Here is a 17,146-nt window from a genome sequence, read left to right as displayed (position 1 = left end):
AATATTGTGAGGATCGTGGACCTCGATGCATGTACCTCAGAACTGTATTATTATTATTATTATTATTATTATTATCCTACACAAGCCAATGATACTAGTGTTAGCATTTACACACACTGTCCCGGGAGAGCTCAGCAGGTTTTTAAACATCAGGAGCGAGTGCATATTTAGTCTGGGCGTCGATGTGTAAAATGAGTAAAGATTAGAGATTTCAATAACGTTAAAGTCAAGCTAGCGGAACCTCCTCAAGCCGTTCGTCGTAGCGTGCAACAAGAAATGGCTTTTGTCGCTACTGTAAAACAGAGCTGGTACAAACAATAGTAGTCACCAGTGTTGGAAAGATTACTTTAAAAAAGTAATTAGTGACAGTTACCCGTTAATTCTCCATTAAAGAACCTGTGCTGGTAACTGAGCTACAGTATGATAAAAGTAACTCGTAACTGAGTTCAGAATCAGAATCGTTTTACCGCCATTGTCAGTGAATAGATTCACAAAGTAGGAATATTTTTGGGGGCCATTGAGCCACATGAAACATAAAATATAGAACATAAATGTTGGAGCAAACATAAACCTGTCAGAACCAGTGTTTGCTTTCAGTCTGACCCAGAGCTCAGCCACGACACAAACTCAGAAGGTGTCTGTGTCGGCTCTCAGTCGTACAGGAGTAGTCCATCTACACTGAAGGGTCTTGAGTCAGCTTCTGTACTCTGTAGTTGAAGTGTAGAACATTTCGCTTCTCATCTCATCAGAAGGAAACAGCTACAAGAACGACCTGCCGTAAAATCTGACATCTTTAAGTTTAGTTTAGTTTATTGGTTTATTTGGTCGGGACAGTCCATGTTAATGAACAAGCCACACCGGAAAATTTACATCCGTCGTCCCCAATGCGAACTCGCAAGCGCACTCTCATTCATCCTGGCCTATTGTACATGTTTTTAGTGGTAGGGGAAACTGGAGTACCCGGAGGAAACCGACGGGGAGAACATGCAAACTCCACTCAGAAAGGCCTCGTCCCTGGTGGAGATCGGACCCCGGACCGTCTAACTGTGAAGCACAAGTGCTAACTGCGGTGCTACCGTGCTGCCCTACTTACGCAGTAGACGAAGAGCAGACAAGACATGTACTAAATGTGCAATGACATCAGAACACCTGTCACCGTGTGTAAACTACAGCAGATGAACCACAAAATAAATAAACATCTGTAACTCGCTCCTGACATCTCGTTGGGTTAGGTTGTCGCCAGCTTTAAATCCATCCAAACAAGTCGTCAGATAATGAAATACATCCATTATATCAGCTCAAGTGACCGACTGAAAAGTTTGCTCCAGCTTTAGACAACAACAGACCACGTGGGGCTTAAATCATTGAACGTGTTGGACACACTTTTCCCCTAATTGGTCCCTTGTGCTGTCAGTCACTCTGTCAGCCAATCAGTGTCACAGTTCCTCCAGTCACTTCCTGAAACAAAGCTGCTCCTTGGTAACATTATAAATAATGATCTCCGTTACTCAGACAGAAACAGGAACGCCGTTCTCATGGAGGAAACGGTAATTAATTAGATTACTCGTTACTGGGAAATCTAACAGAGATAGGGCCCGATCTTGTGCATCAAAACGGAGACGATAGCGTGACGCTTTGTGATCTTGTCACTCCAGACTTGGCGCATTTAAGTGGGAGGAGACACACATTTTCCTCCAACCAGATCGACTCAGCGTCCAGGAGAGCGGTTGTGGGGGGTGAACATGTGCTTTTGTTTTGCTTCGCGTTCACGCCGAGTGCGGGCCGATCCGCACCACAGCGGACGCTGTAGCTCTTTTTCTCTCGAGACGTGAACATGGTTTAGCTCACGATGGGGTAAATAAAGTTTTTAGTTTGACCTGTGAGAGCCTAAGGCTTAAGAAAGAACGCAAGACAGCGCAATGTAAACGAGGAAGTGAATGTCAGCCGTGTTTCCATCAGTGCAGTCGCCTCCTCTTGTGACGCCCCCTCACAGGTGGTGGAGGCGAATGGCACATATAGCTATTGAGTTAACACTGTTATTTATAAACGCTGTTATTTCCAACACTGGTAGTCAGGTAGTCAGCGCGCGCAACACAAATAAATGTGATCGATGTCCAGCTTCATTACTGGGGTCATGGAGCTTGATTCTAACCTTATGCTATGTTATGTCAGGCTGATGGACTCTGGTCAGGATGGAACGCTGCTATGTTGTAAAGAGCGTATGATTTAAAATGGAGTCGGAGCAGCAAAGAGTTCTAGAACTACAGTAACTGTTTATGGTTAATACCTCTGTAACGCCCAGACCTATCCACATGAAACAAAAACTGGTACAAAGTTCATTGCCTTCTTTCTCAGCACATACTGTATGAACTAAGGTCACATGACTGTCTCATAAAAGTGTGAGGGCAAAAGGACGTTCAGCCGTAAGATGAATGAGGCAGGTTTGTGAGCACAGTCACTTCCAAAGAAGGATCAGGGAAAACATTTGGGCATTTCTGTTTGGAGATTTTCTTTTGTCTCGACCCCTGCTCCAACTGAAGTTTTCACATGCTAATCTAGAAGTTGGTGAACACGATCTGTTATCTATTGCAGTAGAGGTTTTCACATATTAAGGAATGGAGATAGAAGCGAAACGTCTTCATCTAGATTCAACACAACACATTTTTAAAACTGTATAACTCAAATGGCTCCTTTTGTCGTTTTGAAACCTGCTCTGCTCTTCCTGTTTCACTATCGAACACTTGACACTATGAAGTTTTTTGCACTGACTTTGTGTTCAAATATTTGAATGTTTTTTTGCTCACGGCTTTATTCGTTTTTACGCCTTTTATGCCTTTTGCCGAACAGCGAACAGTATGTCAGAAAATCAATTTGAATTTTATGAAATATGTTCGTGCCACCAGTTCATATCAGCGTTAGCGTCTCAGAAGCCAATGTTTTTATTTATATCAAGGAAAGGTAAAGTACGCGGAGAAAGAGTGGAGGAAAGATGGAAATATGAACTCCTAAACTATAACAGGAATCTCCCTTTAGACCATGTTTAACCTGACACAGTATTTTGTTCTCTGCAGAAAAATGAAGAATAATGCAGGCATCGAGGCAACTGTGGTGATCTGATTTGATTGTGATTAGTGATGGGATGATGTCTGGTTAAAGAATTGGCGCCTAATCTAACATTACTACTAACATTACGCCCAAAGAAATAACCCAAGTATTGCATTTTTTAAATTTATTTTTTCCATTTTACGCATTATAATATAATTTTATAGTCCACTGTCATACTGTGGTGGCCTGACAACGCACTTTTCCAGACTGACATGTGTTCCAACTTCCAGCTGCTCTCACTTGTTTGAGTGACCTAACGTGTATTTTAGAAATAAAGAATTCTGTATAAAGACGCAGGGCCATAAACAAACATTCTGGGGCCCAGGGCAGAAAGGCTTCACACGGGTCCCCCATAAAACGCCATACAATAACTGTTGTGATCATACAGTGGAAAGTTCAGATCGTCCCATCTCGAATCTCGATGAATCTTGCCGACACGTTATGCCATATTCTTACACCTGCTGCTTGTATTTACAGTTGGACAGCTGAATGGTGATGGAGGACAGGAAGCAAAGAAATAGGAAATAGTGAAGTGTGAGGGAGAAAGAAGGAAGGACTGAATGGTTCTGTAAGTTTTGAATTCAATATCAGGTTTAAAAAAGTCCATTCTCACCACTGACTTTGCCTTTTGTTTGTAAAAGCCAATTGAATGTTGCACGTTTTATTTGCAGGAAACGAAATCCATCCGGTTTATTTATTAAAAAACACAAAATTTGTCTCTGAGTCTTTTTTTTTAAAATCATATTGGTGTGTTTGAGCTGAATGGCTGAAGTATTCCACCCCGCCCACTTTTGCTTCTTTTTGCCACGGATCGCCTGGGAATCCTCAGGCTGTTGTGTGCGCTCCAATCATTTGAAACTGCACCGCCATTTTGGCCATGGGGGGCCATGGGGGGCCATGGCCAAAATCTTCACATGGATTTGGGACCAGCCACAGAACGAGGAGGGAGACGATGTAATTAAGATAATTATAAAGAATTTTACCTGTGACGGCTGTAAAACTCAAGGTAAAAAGAAACAAGACAAACAAATTAAGCAAGGTTATGAGTGATTACTTCACTGGCCAGAACAACAAAGTAGGATGAGGTCTAAAATGAAAGTGATGCATTACAAAAGGTGTTGTATTACACTGAGCAGCAGAAGCAGGATGTGGTTGTGCTTCACGCGACAGATCTTTCAGCAGCAAATACATCTACACTCCACAAACCCAAACAAATATGTATCTGCGATTTTAGAGACTTTACAACAAACATGTCATTATATAAAACTAGAGACTGTGAAAAGTTATGCAGAAAGATTTCCCTAAATTCCCATTCGCTAAAGCAGAAAAAGGCAGAAATGATCCTTGAAAGTTTGAAATGCAAAACCAAAGCACAAGATCTTAATGTTTGAAATATTGAAATGAAATGGAGGAAATCCCTGAATCTAGAAAATGGAGAACACGCTGCAGACAGAGTAATAGTGTAATAGAACCATTGGCATTAATGACTGGGATGTCGATCCAGGCATTTTTAGAGGATCAGATGCTATCGCTAAGCTAGGCTACTATTGCTAACCTGCTGCTAACACCTGCTTCAGCAGCTGCTGAGGAAAGCTCCCTTGTCTCCTTCGCTGTGCTGTCCTTTAGCTTTTAGGAGCCAGAAAGAATTGAACAGGAGAGGACAGGCTCTGGTATAATTAGCCATGTGCTCCTAGTGTTTATGTATTTTACAGGCCCTAAAATAACACGATAGACCTGAATGACTTTTAGAAGCAGATCGAGCTGAAACTCTAGTATCTGCTCCTGTTGTTTGTGAAGAGGCTTGAAATGCTTCAAGTATAAAACTGTTTATTAATGTTAAATACTCAGTTAGCCTGTATAATACCCAACGTTACCTTCTCATTCAAATTCAAGGCTCATTTCAAAACTTCTTGCATGTTTAAAGGCCTGTAGGCCATAGGTCTACAATGTATGGATCTAATATATAAAATATGAACTTAAAAAACAGAAAATTATTTTAAAATACTGCACAATTACCTCTTTCAGTAGAATACAAACGTGTATACATTTCTTGAACTTTCACTCATAAAGTAAGTAATGAATTCTTTTAAACTTTTATTTAAAGGCACACTGTGTAACATTTTGTACTATATTGTTGCCATCAGTACAAAACATGCTCCTAATGAGCAGCTCGACACAGAATATGCTATTTCTGGAGTGGGTAAATGGATCTGGATGAAAACCTAATTAGTTAGTCATGTCTCAGCAGAGCTGAGCCCCTGTTTGTTTGTACTTCATTGAGGTACTTTTCAATGATGAAAATATCTGTCACAAAATAATCGCTAGTATTTAAAATGTATTTATTTAAAATTCTATACGGTGTTGCTTTAAAGCCGCAGGGTGTAACATTTTGCTCGACACAGATACGCTATTTTTGCAGTGGGTATCAAAGAATGGATTTTTTAAATACACTGCTCACAAAAACTTAGGGCACACTCAAAAAACACAATGTAACTCCAAGTCAGTCACATTTCTGGGATATCAGACTGTCCAGTTAGGAAGCCACGCTTATTGTGAATCAGTTTCACTTGTTGTTGTGGAAATTAAACAGACAACAGGTGGAAATGAGAGACAATTAGCAAGATCACTCCAAAAGAGGAATGGTTTAGCAGGTGTTGACCACAGACCATTTCCCTGTCTTCATCCTTTGTACCGTATTTTTGGGACACTTTTGCATTTGTCCAGTGTTCTCACCACTAGAGGTATCATGAGGAGCATCTACAACCCACAGAAGCTGCTCAGGGAGTGATGCTCATCCAAAATGGCAAGTCCATTCGTGCTGTGGCAAGAAGGTTTGCTGTGTCTCCCAGCGCAGTGTCCAGAGCATGGAGGAGATACCAGGAGACAGGCCAGTACACCAGGAGACCTGGGGGGGGCCGACCGAGGTCAACAACCCAGCAGCAGGACTGCTATCTGCTCATTTGTGCACGGAGAAACAGGAGAAGCACTGCAAAATCGAATTGATTGACATATAGGATGTGTTTTTTGAGTGTGCCCTAAGTTTTTGTGAGCAGTGTATAATATTTGGCAACAGTCAGGTTTGTTTAGTTGGTTATTTAAAAATATCTGTAATAAAATAAATGCTTAGATATTGACGGGTGGCCAAATGCAGGAGACACATTTCCCTAACACTGCATCTGTTTGGCACATATGAAATAAAAAATGAAAATGAAGTTTTCTATAGCCGAAGCATCCTGTTAAAAGCAGAGGAAGGATGTGGTTCTGTTCACGCCAGGTCTTTGCACCGATATATTCATCACAAATACATCTGAGCTGGTCTGTGTTAACTGCAGTCACAACACTCTTTCACAACACTGCAGACTCAGCAGGAGGAGGAGGATCATCCGGAAAATGGCTTTGAGGTGAGCACTTATGCTTTTGTTTATTTTATTTTCACTGTAATCAGCAGGTGGAATTCATATACTTGTGTATTTTTCTGATGTTTCTACAGTATTTATTGACATTTATTTAGTGAAGTCATACTGAGTTTTCACAGCCCCTGAAAGGACGTACATGTTTTGTTAAGCAATCAGAGACCATCCATCCATCCATCCATTTTCTTCCACTTTTTCCGTTGCCGGGTCGTGGGGGCAGCTGTTGGAGCCCAAATCACATTGCACCAGCCCCTGTGGCTCCTCCTGCAGGTGGTGGGTCCACAGAAGGACGGCCTCACGATTGGGCCTGGTGGTCTCTCATAAGGGGCTTCTGAACCGCTCTTTGTCTGACCCGTCACCTATAGGACCAGTTTACCATGGGAGACCCAACCAGGGGCACGAAGCCCCCGACAACAGAGCTCCTAAGATCATTCGGATGCTCAAACCCCTCCACCACGTTAAGGTGGCGGTTCCAGGAGGGGAGATTGAAAAGTATACTTCTGAAGTATAAACTTTGCTTGAGTAAAGTTTCTTTTACTTATTTTTCACCTCTGTTTGTGTTTATTTCAGAGACTTCCTGAAAGAGGAGCTGGACACGTACTTCTTATACACTTTCAGCTACATAAGAACAGTGAAGGACTTCATCATCAGCAGAAGCTCGGAGTGGATCAGCCACCGCGAGGCAGAGTCAAAGAAACTGAGAAGAGTAAAAGAGCAAAGCACAGAAGGTGCAGCCGAGAGCGGTTACAGAAACGAGGCGGAGCTGGAGATGGGGCTGAAGGAGACTCGCATTGGTCTGATGGAGATGCAGATCTTCTTCCTGGACGCGGTGGAGATGTTGGCAGCCACTTCAGCTCATGTGTTTAAGCAAAACCAGGTTTTACAGCTGCCTGAAGGAGCTGATCTGAATTCAGTTCACAAGATTATACATGTGTCTGAGCTCCTCTGTCCTCTGCTGCTCTCATTCAAACGAGACAATGAGGCTTTCTTCAAACCCAAACTGGAGAATATCGAAGTGATGCAGTTTCAGCTGAACCTGTACATCACAAACATCAAACGGATGTGTGACGGGTTCAGAAACAGGTTACAAAAAGACAACATCATGTGAATACACTAGACTTTTCTGTGTAAAGATAATCACTGACCTCTTTAACAGCTTCCCTGATGACTTGTGTCTGGACAACATTACGATCGCTCTAAATGATGAACTGTCTGACGATGATATTGAGAAGATGCTTTCCAACATCAACAAACTCAACGAATACAGGTATAGTGAACTCCCTGTGGTCAGATCAACATAGGAACAGGCTGGACAGCCGACATGAGCAACAGCATTCTCTGTGAAGTCGGTCTCCATCACATTAAACCATAGCCCTCCTTACTTCATTCACATTCATTGCACACCAGCACTTCCACATGTTTAGAAACACTGTGTACCAGAACTTTGTCACAGAAGTGTCTGTGTTTCAGGATGGATGAGCACGTCCGGCTGCTGTGCTTGTTCCAGAATAATCATCAGACCTTCATGGAGAAGTTCAGAGAGAGCGAGGACAGAATGCTGCAGGTTCTCAGTAGTTTGGAGGCCTGTGCAGCTCAGCTGGATAGCTTGAATAAAGGGGCAAAGATCTCCAGTGTGGTGGGCAGCTCAGTGGGAGTGATCAGTGGCATACTGTCCATTGTAGGCTTAGTTCTGGTCCCGGTCACAGCAGGACTCTCTCTGGGTTTAGTCGGGGCTGGGGCCACACTGGCAGGTCTGTCTGGGGTCAACAGTGCAGTCACTGCAGCTACAGAGGCAGGAGTCAGCCATCAGCAGAAGAAAAAGGCCAATGAGAGCTTTGAAAAGTTTATGGCAGACGTAAATGCTATCCAAAGCAGTCTGAACGAGGTCATCACAAAGCATTTCCTCAAACACCAAGAAAATCAAGCTCTGAAAGAATTAATTTCAGGATCACGTGTTTCAGCTGTGAGCAGGAACATCGACACAATTGTTGACTGTTACTCTGCTTATTCAATTACTAAGCTGGCTTCAGAGCTCCCTGAGCTGGGTCAGGCTGCAGCCAAAGGCCCTCTGGCCATGTCCAGAGCAGCTCGAGGTGGAGTTATTGCACTTAATGCAGTTTTCATTGGCGTTGATTTGTTCGTCATTGTCAAAGACAGCATTGCTCTGTCCAAAGGCAGTGAAACTGAGATGTCAAAGTGCCTCAGAGCCACAGCTGCTTTGTGGGAATCAGAAATCAGCTCTTGGCAGAAAATGGCCAGGTCTCTTGAAAAAGGTTCAAAAGAATCAGAAAAAAAACGTTTCATTCTTTATGAGCCTTTTTATTTTTAAGGCCAGTCACATGTCCAGATTGTGTGCAGACAAACCTTGGTTTCACTTTAGTTTCCATTTACAATCTTTGATGGCTAAATACTGTGGAAGTATTTTTATACACATATATTTTTATACTGTGCTTCTATTGATCTTACTTATTATTGTTAATGTACTCATCATGTGCTCTGGGTTTTAGATGAAACTGGGTGGTTTAGGCCTCCACACGCACACGCTGCCCGGACCAGACTATATCGCTCATCTGCAGAAAGTTCTCATAAACAGGTGCACTCAGGGGGTCAGCTCAGTCCGAGGAGAAGTCTGAAAAACAGCGTCATGGAGTGACCTTGGAGTCAGATCGAGAGTGGAAGCTGCTGAGAGGAGCACCCCTGGAAGCACCGCCATGCATATTCATTCACTGTATATAATATAGGAGCGCGTCCAGACCATGGTCTAGACCGCCCCGAGTAAGCAGTCGCTACAACGGAAAGACAAAAAAACGCTCAGAGAACTGCTTGTGTTTAGAATTGTACCTGTGAGGGAATAAAACTTTTGATTTTGATGACTTTAACTGAACGGGCCTGCATCTTCTTTTCCTCTACAAACGAGTACGCCGACTGTACCAGCTTTAGAAAAAAATGCATTAAAGACATGTTAGCTAACGGCGATCAATTCTCTGCTTCTAATGACTGGAATCATTTAAGGCAGGGGTCACAAATAACATTTTCCCAAGCTCTGAAATGAAAAAAAAAAAAGTCAAGCAAAGGTCCGGAGCATACGGGGTTAATTCACGGTTGTATAGCCTATATATATATATATATAGTTTAAGCCTTTTACTGTGATTTGAAAATAATCCATTCAATTGAATCCTGATTTTTTTTTTTTTTTTGCTTTAAAAAATCGTTTTGGCTCCTAAATAGCAGAATGCATATAGCCTCTATAATACTCAATGTGAACATAATATCTGACGGACAGTATTAGAACATAATGATCATTGTCGAGTGTGGCCACATGGGTGTAATATAAAATACTAACCACACGAGGGCAGTATTTCTTCAGAAATAACAGCTTCCTTTATTGCTAAGAAATCTGAATTCCTACTCCTTATCCATCCATTCTTGCTTATTTCCATCATTTATCCAGGATTGATTACATTTCTACAACTGAACGCGACATCTAAAAAGTGTTTCAAAGGCTGTGATTGGAGAACCATAAACCTGCCTCCTTGACAAAAAGCTGTTTGTGTGTGACCGGCGGATTCTTCTCCGGGAGCCCGTGTCCGTTTGGTTCCATCTTCAGGCAAAAATGGCAGCTGACTCTGTAGCACCTGAAGAAGCCCTGGTGTTTGTGAATCACTGGATTTGTAAAAACAAGGACGACTCTCTGTGTCTCACAACTACATACTAACCTGTTATGACCAGACCACTGCAATGTAATAGTGGTACAACTGACAAAAAACTCCTGTCTCTGCTCTGTTTATAAAACTGTACTTACAACAAAGAAGAACAAAAAAGACAAACAAATCATCATTCTTATTTACTTACGTTTATTTATCACTGCTCAAAGTGTTCTACAGGTGGCGCTGCAGAGTCAGGGGGACACGGCTGCAGCGCCGCCTCACCTCTGCCGGAGCTCCTCTACGTCAGTGACGTGTGACTTCCCACAAGACAGGAAGACAGTGGTGCAGATGGTAGAACTGGTTCAAATCCTGCAGGTGCACGCCGTCATTGTGTCCTTGGGCAAGACACTTCACCCTCCTTGCCTCCGGTGTCTGTGTACACTGGTGTATGAATGAGAGAGTGAATGGGTGAGTGGTTCCTTGATGTAAAGGTGCTTTACAAATGTGACCATTTACCATTTCGAGCGGGTGGTCTCGTGATCAGAAGGGGGGATTCCTGGCTCCTGAGCGTCGTGTCCTTGGGCAAGTGGCCCACCTGGCCTCCAGTACCTGTGCACATCGGTGTATGAATGAGTGTGAACGGGTGAGCGGCTCCTTCTATATATATATATATACAGTATATACATATATATACATACATATAAAGTTGAGACAATTTACCATTTATAAAGAGCAGTGGCCTCCTGAGAAATCACAGGTCACTCCTCGGTCGTGTGGTGTCGGGTCAGGACGTCCTCTGCTGGTGCGGCGATCACTCCTAAATGTTTCTCCTGTAAACAAACAAAACAAACACACACAACCCTACCGACAAAAACACAGTCCTATTCATCTTTAATATTCATGTATCAGTCGTAAATGGAAGGCATTTTAATTTTGGTTAATGTTGGTTTTGTTTCTTTTGCAAACCAAAATCAAGTGCAAAGAGACAAGTCAGATCTTTTTATTAAACATATTAATACAGTTAATACAATACCAAACAAAAACATGAGAAACGGGGGAAGTAGGGAGTGTCCCACAAACTGCTGAGTTCATGGACAAACCCAAATCTCCTGGTTACAGTTGATTACAGTCAGCAAGTGTGACACACTTACCTTACAGTACAGCAGTCAGTCATTCACCCACACACATCTACACTGGGGACAATGCGGGTCAAGTGTCTTGCCCAAGGACACAACGACAGTGTGCACTGCCAGTATTAGAGATCGAACCACCAACCTTTGAATTAGAGGTCGAACTCTACCAGCTGAGCCACTGCTGCCCCAAAACAACACACACAGCTATGGTAGAAATCAGATCGAAAAGTTTGACTGAAAACACAGAGAAGCAGTCGCACCAACAACCCTCTGGTTATGGGGCGTCCTGTCTAACCGGGCTCTGCCCCGAGTGGAAAACAACCCTCTGGTTATGGGGCGGTCCTGTCTAACCGGGCTCTGCCCCGAGTGGATTTACTACTACTACTACTACTGCTACTACTACAGAAACGTGTCTTTTGGTGTGTTGAAGCACACGCAGACACGACTAAGTGAAGGTCATATACAGGTCAAAGGTCAGCGGCGTGGACGGTGGTAAATGTCGCCGTTCTGGACTTTCCAGGTCCGGAGTTCAGAGGCTAAAATTCAGTCTGAGTCTGAATCCGGGTCCTGGAGCAGGTGGGGGTAGAGGAAGTAGCGGGTGAAGCCCCCGGACGTCCCAGCTGCAGTGGAGGGGCCGTTGGAGCCGTCTTCAGAGGAGGAGAGGCGCGGGCGCTTGGCGTCGTCTTCCTCGTCTTCATCATCTTCATCCCTGCTGCGCTTGGATCCGCCGAGGGGCAGGAAGTCCGGGGCAGGGCCTGAAGACAAATCCAGGACGGGACGGGAGGGTGCAGGAAGAGAGAGCTGACCGAGGTCCTGACGGTGAAGCGCTTCCTGGAGCATCCTCTGCAGGCGCTGAAGGCTGGAGACGGGCTCTCTGCTCGCTGCTGTGGGGCAGGGATCTGGGGAAGACCCACCGGCTCCACAGCTTGAGCAGGAGGGGCCCGGAGCTCCTCTCCAGGAAGGCGCTGGTCTTCATCTTCCTCTTCCTCTGCCAGACTTCCATAGCCAGAGTCCCCGTCGTCCCAGTCCTCCTCCTCCTCCTCCTCTTCATCAGAAAGCACGACCACCTGCAACAAAACAGGAGCCCAATGCACACGAACCTCACCTACGTCGTCCTCGTCTGCGTCGACCGCCTCCTCTGGAGCGTCCCACGGGTCGTCCCACGGAGGGTACCACGGAGCGTCCACAGGGTCTGAAACATACAAACATGAGCAACTCGCACCAACCAGTGTTCATTGTGACAACATATTTTTAGTTCTAGTCTTTTGACGGAAAGTCAATTCAATTTCAGACACGATTCAGTCAAATAGTTCTCTTCAATTTCACTCGAGTTTTAGTTGACTAAAATTGCGGGTAAAATTTTGTCGACCAAATCTAAGACAAACTTTTTATTTATTATGATCATTTTGAATCAAGGTCCTCGGCTTCATGGAGCTTCTCCTCATGAACAAAGCTCAGAGCTGCTCCTTTGGCACTGACTGTAAATGACATGAGGCTCTTTCAAACTGTCATTGGAAGTTTGGATGATTTTAGTCTCTTCTTTACATTTTTATCTAATATCTGGACATTTTAGTTATAGGTTTAGTCTCTTAAACAACTTTTAATTTAGTTTTAGTCCAATTGTAGTTGACAAAAATATTCACTGAATAAAATTATGACAAACAAATGTAATAACCAATTCATGTTAGTAATTCAATATGACTGACCTCAGGCTGGCATCTCTGGTGTAAGTTTACAGGGCACCTGGTAATGCTATCCAAACCTAAAAACGCATCAAAAGTTAACCAATATTAATCTACTTTTAAGCAAAGCAAATGCATTTCTGAGAAATAATCAACCAATTTAGAATGTTGGGCTGGAAAGGTTTACATCAAACAACAAGGATTTTCGACGCCCAGAAACTAAACTATCTCAGTTTTCCATCAAATTCCTTGATGACGTTTTACTTAAGATTCCTACTGATGAATTTAAAGCATTTTTATCAGGTATTAACCACGTCCAAAATAGAAATAGACGAATGAAAGTTACCAAGTACTCTCAAGACTGACCGTTTCGTGGGCTTGACCACTTTTGACAAAAAGACGTCGTGAAACTAAACTACCTCATGTTTCCAACAAATTCCTGGATAACCTTTTACTTAGGACTCCTACTGATAAATGTCAGCCATTTTTATCAGGTATTAACCATGCTCTAAAAAGTTATCGTCGAGTGAAAGTTACTAAACCTGACCAGTTTCATTAGCTTTAGCCACTTTGACCACTTTTGACAAAAACATTAGCATTAGCAAAAGCCACACTGCCCCCACACGGACAAAACGGGTATTAACATTGAAAATTCAAGCTATTTTTGCAATATTTGTTGATATACAGTATTATAAAGACACTTACCACCAGGGAAGGGGTGCAGATTCGGTGCCATGATCGATCAAAGTTGAGCGTTTGTTCGTAAATCTGGAAAAAAAAAAAGACATACAAGCACAGGAACAAAGTGTTAGAAAGCGTTTTGAATGTGTCTATGAGAAAGAACTGACATAAACTTGGTGAGAAATGACGATACAGACCTCTCGTGTAGTCTCTCAGTCGAGCGTCAAAGTGACAGTGAAAAATGACGTTCCAGTTGCGGTTTAAATAGTGCGCCCGTTGCCAATGGCAACGACGCCAACGACGCCGAGGAATGTGTTGTAAAGCATCAATACATTTTGCAGCCACTTCAGGGGTGAAATTACGTTTCCTCACAGTTTTTACTGAGGACTTTCGCTGAATCAAACCGGTGACATTAAAAAACCCGCAGTAATGGTCAGAGACAGCCAAGTGGACGATAGAGGACACAGTAGTGGACAGGCCATACGTGATGACCAGGTCCAGACTGTGTCCTTTCTCGTGAGTTGGCTGCGTGACGTGTTGTCTGAAGTCCATAAAATTAAGAACATTCAGAAAGTCGGTTGAAATGGGGTCTAAGAGGTTGTCTATGTGTAGATTAAAATCACTAGTTAGAATGATCAGATTAAAAGAGCTGTGTAAAATTGATAGAAACTCTGAGAATTCATTAATAAAGAGGGGACATCTTTGGGCGGTCTATAGATAGTGACACATACAATCGGGAGGTTACTAAAATTAACTGTGTGGTGCTCGAAACTCAAGTATTAATCAAATATAATCAGTTTTGTGGCAAGAGTGTTTATGCTTATAGAGGCAGTCCCACCACCCCTTTTTCCATTTCTAGTTGAAAAGGCACTATGCTAGAAGTGAGTAAATAAACAAGCAAGTGCCGTTTTTGTCATTGTACAACCATACAACCAAACTGTGTCCTGACCAGCATGTTTTTGGAGGTAGTTTTGGTTTTGGTGGCTGGCTGCCTTCAGTGCTCCTCTGATCCTCTGAAATGGTGCACAGCCTACTCCTTTGACAATGTCTCAGAGCATGGTGTCCTGCACTGGTCAGCTCCTCCTCCTCCTTCTTCCTCTTCCTCCTGCACAGCTCCTTACGCTCCACAACAGTCTTTTACCATCTTCTCCTTTGTCCCTTCCTTGTTTCCTGTAGCTCCCCTTGTGATGCCTCCATCGTGCTGCAGGTGTGAGGGGCTCTCGGTGCCACTTCAGTGTTTCAGAAGAACAAATGTGTAGGTCTCATATGCGATTAGAATAAGAATAAAGTATATAAACACAAACTACACCTATTTTATGTGTCAAAGTCAGTTTTTCTAACTGTGGAACGAGTAACTATCATTTTTACTCATGTAGAAGTACACATACTTCATTAAAATATTACTAAAGTAGAAGTAGGCAGGAAATGTGCAATCAAGTAATAGTAACTAGACGTATTACTTGATATATCCTGTGGGTTGTATTCCTCGATCCCTGCACACTAGGAATAATTACAGTGATGTGTTTCTTTGCTCAGTTCAACACACTGAGCCCTGCTTCGTCCATGTTTAGTCCAGGTTCAGACCAGGTTTTGTCCTGGCTTAATCCAGGTTTACTCCTGGTTTAGTCCTCTAACATTTATTTAACCAGGAAATCCATTGAGATCAAAAACCTCTTTACCAGTGAGTCCTGTGGCAAGTACATGCAACAAAATCTGTCATTGCAGAGTGAAACTCTTCAATCTTTGTCCGCTATTGACCCGCTTGTAAGAGGACACTCACAAACTGTTATGCAGCTGAGAAAACTAGAACCGATTTTGTCATCTTCTGCCTGAACATACAGACTGTCACATGGAGATCCTCCAATATAATGTGGGCAGCTCGGTGGAGAAGATGCTGTCAAGTGGCGGGCTTCAGTGTGTGACAGAGAAACATCCTGGCCTGTTCAAAGTTGTAAAAGCTGCCATGACAATTTTCCATGGTGCCTTGGTAGAATCGTCTTTCACTGCTATTCAAACTATCAAATATGCGCTGATGTGCAGGACACAGACGAGGATAGAAATGTTCAGGCCGGAAGACGCAAAGTTTGGGGCAGTGGACAGGAGGAAAATATAAGATCTCCTGCTGCAAAGGTTAAAGAACAGAAAAAGCAGATGTTGAAAGTCAGAGAGGAGGAAGGCTTTTGACTGCGAGCCATCTACCAGTGCAGCCGAGGACACGGCTAAAATGGTGGAGAAGGAAAGGGTGGCTTGTAAAAGGCACATGAATCAGTCCTGTCCAAAAGAGCAAGGAAATAGGACAAATAATCCGTGTTGGGGTAACTACAGTTGCAGGAAAATGTATGTGAACACTTTGGAATTACTCACATTTCTACCTGAATTGGTCATAAAATGTGGTCTGACCTTTATCAAAATCAGAAGAATGAGAAAACAGTGTCTGCTTAAACTAATACCAATTATGTTATATTTTTATTGGCCATTACATGTAGACATTCACAGGACGGCGTAAGTAAGTCAACCCAGAAATCTCGCTGAACTGCAACAGTTTTGTAAAGGGCAATGGTTCAAGATTCATCTGCAACTACAGGAATTGCTGCAAAAGAGGATCAGCCAGCTATTTAATACAAGGGTCCACTTACTTATTCCATGCATGTTGTAAATGTCTCAGGTTTTTCTGCAAATGATCTTGATAAACTTGTGAATACATTTTTTCATTGATAGCAGCACGTTGTCCAGAACCTGAGGCAACAAAACAGCCCCACACCATGATATTCCTGCTCCAGACTTCACAGTCAGGATAGGGGTTTGATGTTGGTGTGCTGTTCTATTTCTCCTCCACACATGACATTGTGTGTTCCGCTCAAGTTGTTCAACTTTGGTTTGCGAAAGAGTAAATATTCAGTGGACTGATGAACCCAACTGTTTAACCAGATAAACACAGACTGGAGAAAAACAGAGGCAGGACACAGGACGCGTTTAAATAAAAACATTTATTCTGATATATCTGGTCTCTGAGCTGATCCGAGGTCAGCGCTTCACTCCACGAACAAACGGTCTCCTCTGGCTCTCACGCCGGGACAGGGAGGAGGCACGGGCCGCACAACGCACCGCTGACGCTGACGCTAACGCTAACGCTAATGCTGACGCTAACTCGGGAAAAGCGCTCTGACTGCAAAATGAAAGAAACTAAATAAATATATAGTGAATGGTTTTCTGCCAACTGTCTGAATCACAAAACCTTTGAAAATCACTCACTTGACAGCAATTTGAGCGCAGAAATGTGAAAGAGTCTGGCCAAGGTGAATGGACTGTGTTAAATTTGCTCAAAACTACGCAAGAATGACTCATAATATCGGAGCATTACAAGGGAGATGCTTATTTATTTATTCAGTATTTTGAAGGTTTTCTCTGACGGATTTTTCTAGTCTGAACACAAGACAATTTTTTGTAGATGTGTCTATTGAAAAAACAAATAAACTTCCCAAAAT

The 17,146-nt window shown here is 43.0% G+C and overlaps 1 protein-coding gene across 1 annotated transcript; it reads left to right on the top strand.

The window, feature by feature from the left end:
* Nucleotides 1-6,434: 6,434 nt before the first annotated feature.
* Nucleotides 6,435-8,847, top strand: LOC306962396 (apolipoprotein L3-like; the record flags this gene model as incomplete). The annotated part of the gene is made up of 4 exons (XM_079555516.1): nucleotides 6,435-6,506; nucleotides 7,089-7,601; nucleotides 7,675-7,785; nucleotides 7,989-8,847. The coding sequence occupies exons 1-4, from the start codon at nucleotides 6,496-6,498 to the stop codon at nucleotides 8,845-8,847; spliced, it is 1,494 nt and encodes a 497-aa protein (XP_079411642.1). The 5' UTR covers nucleotides 6,435-6,495.
* Between the last annotated feature and the right edge of the window lie 8,299 nt (nucleotides 8,848-17,146).

The sequence above is a fragment of the Gobius niger genome, assembly GCF_951799975.1.
Source record: "Gobius niger genome assembly, chromosome: 4".
NCBI lineage: Eukaryota > Metazoa > Chordata > Actinopteri > Gobiiformes > Gobiidae > Gobius > Gobius niger.
Note: the sequence above shows the minus strand (reverse complement) of the source record. Positions and strands in the feature narration are given on the sequence as shown.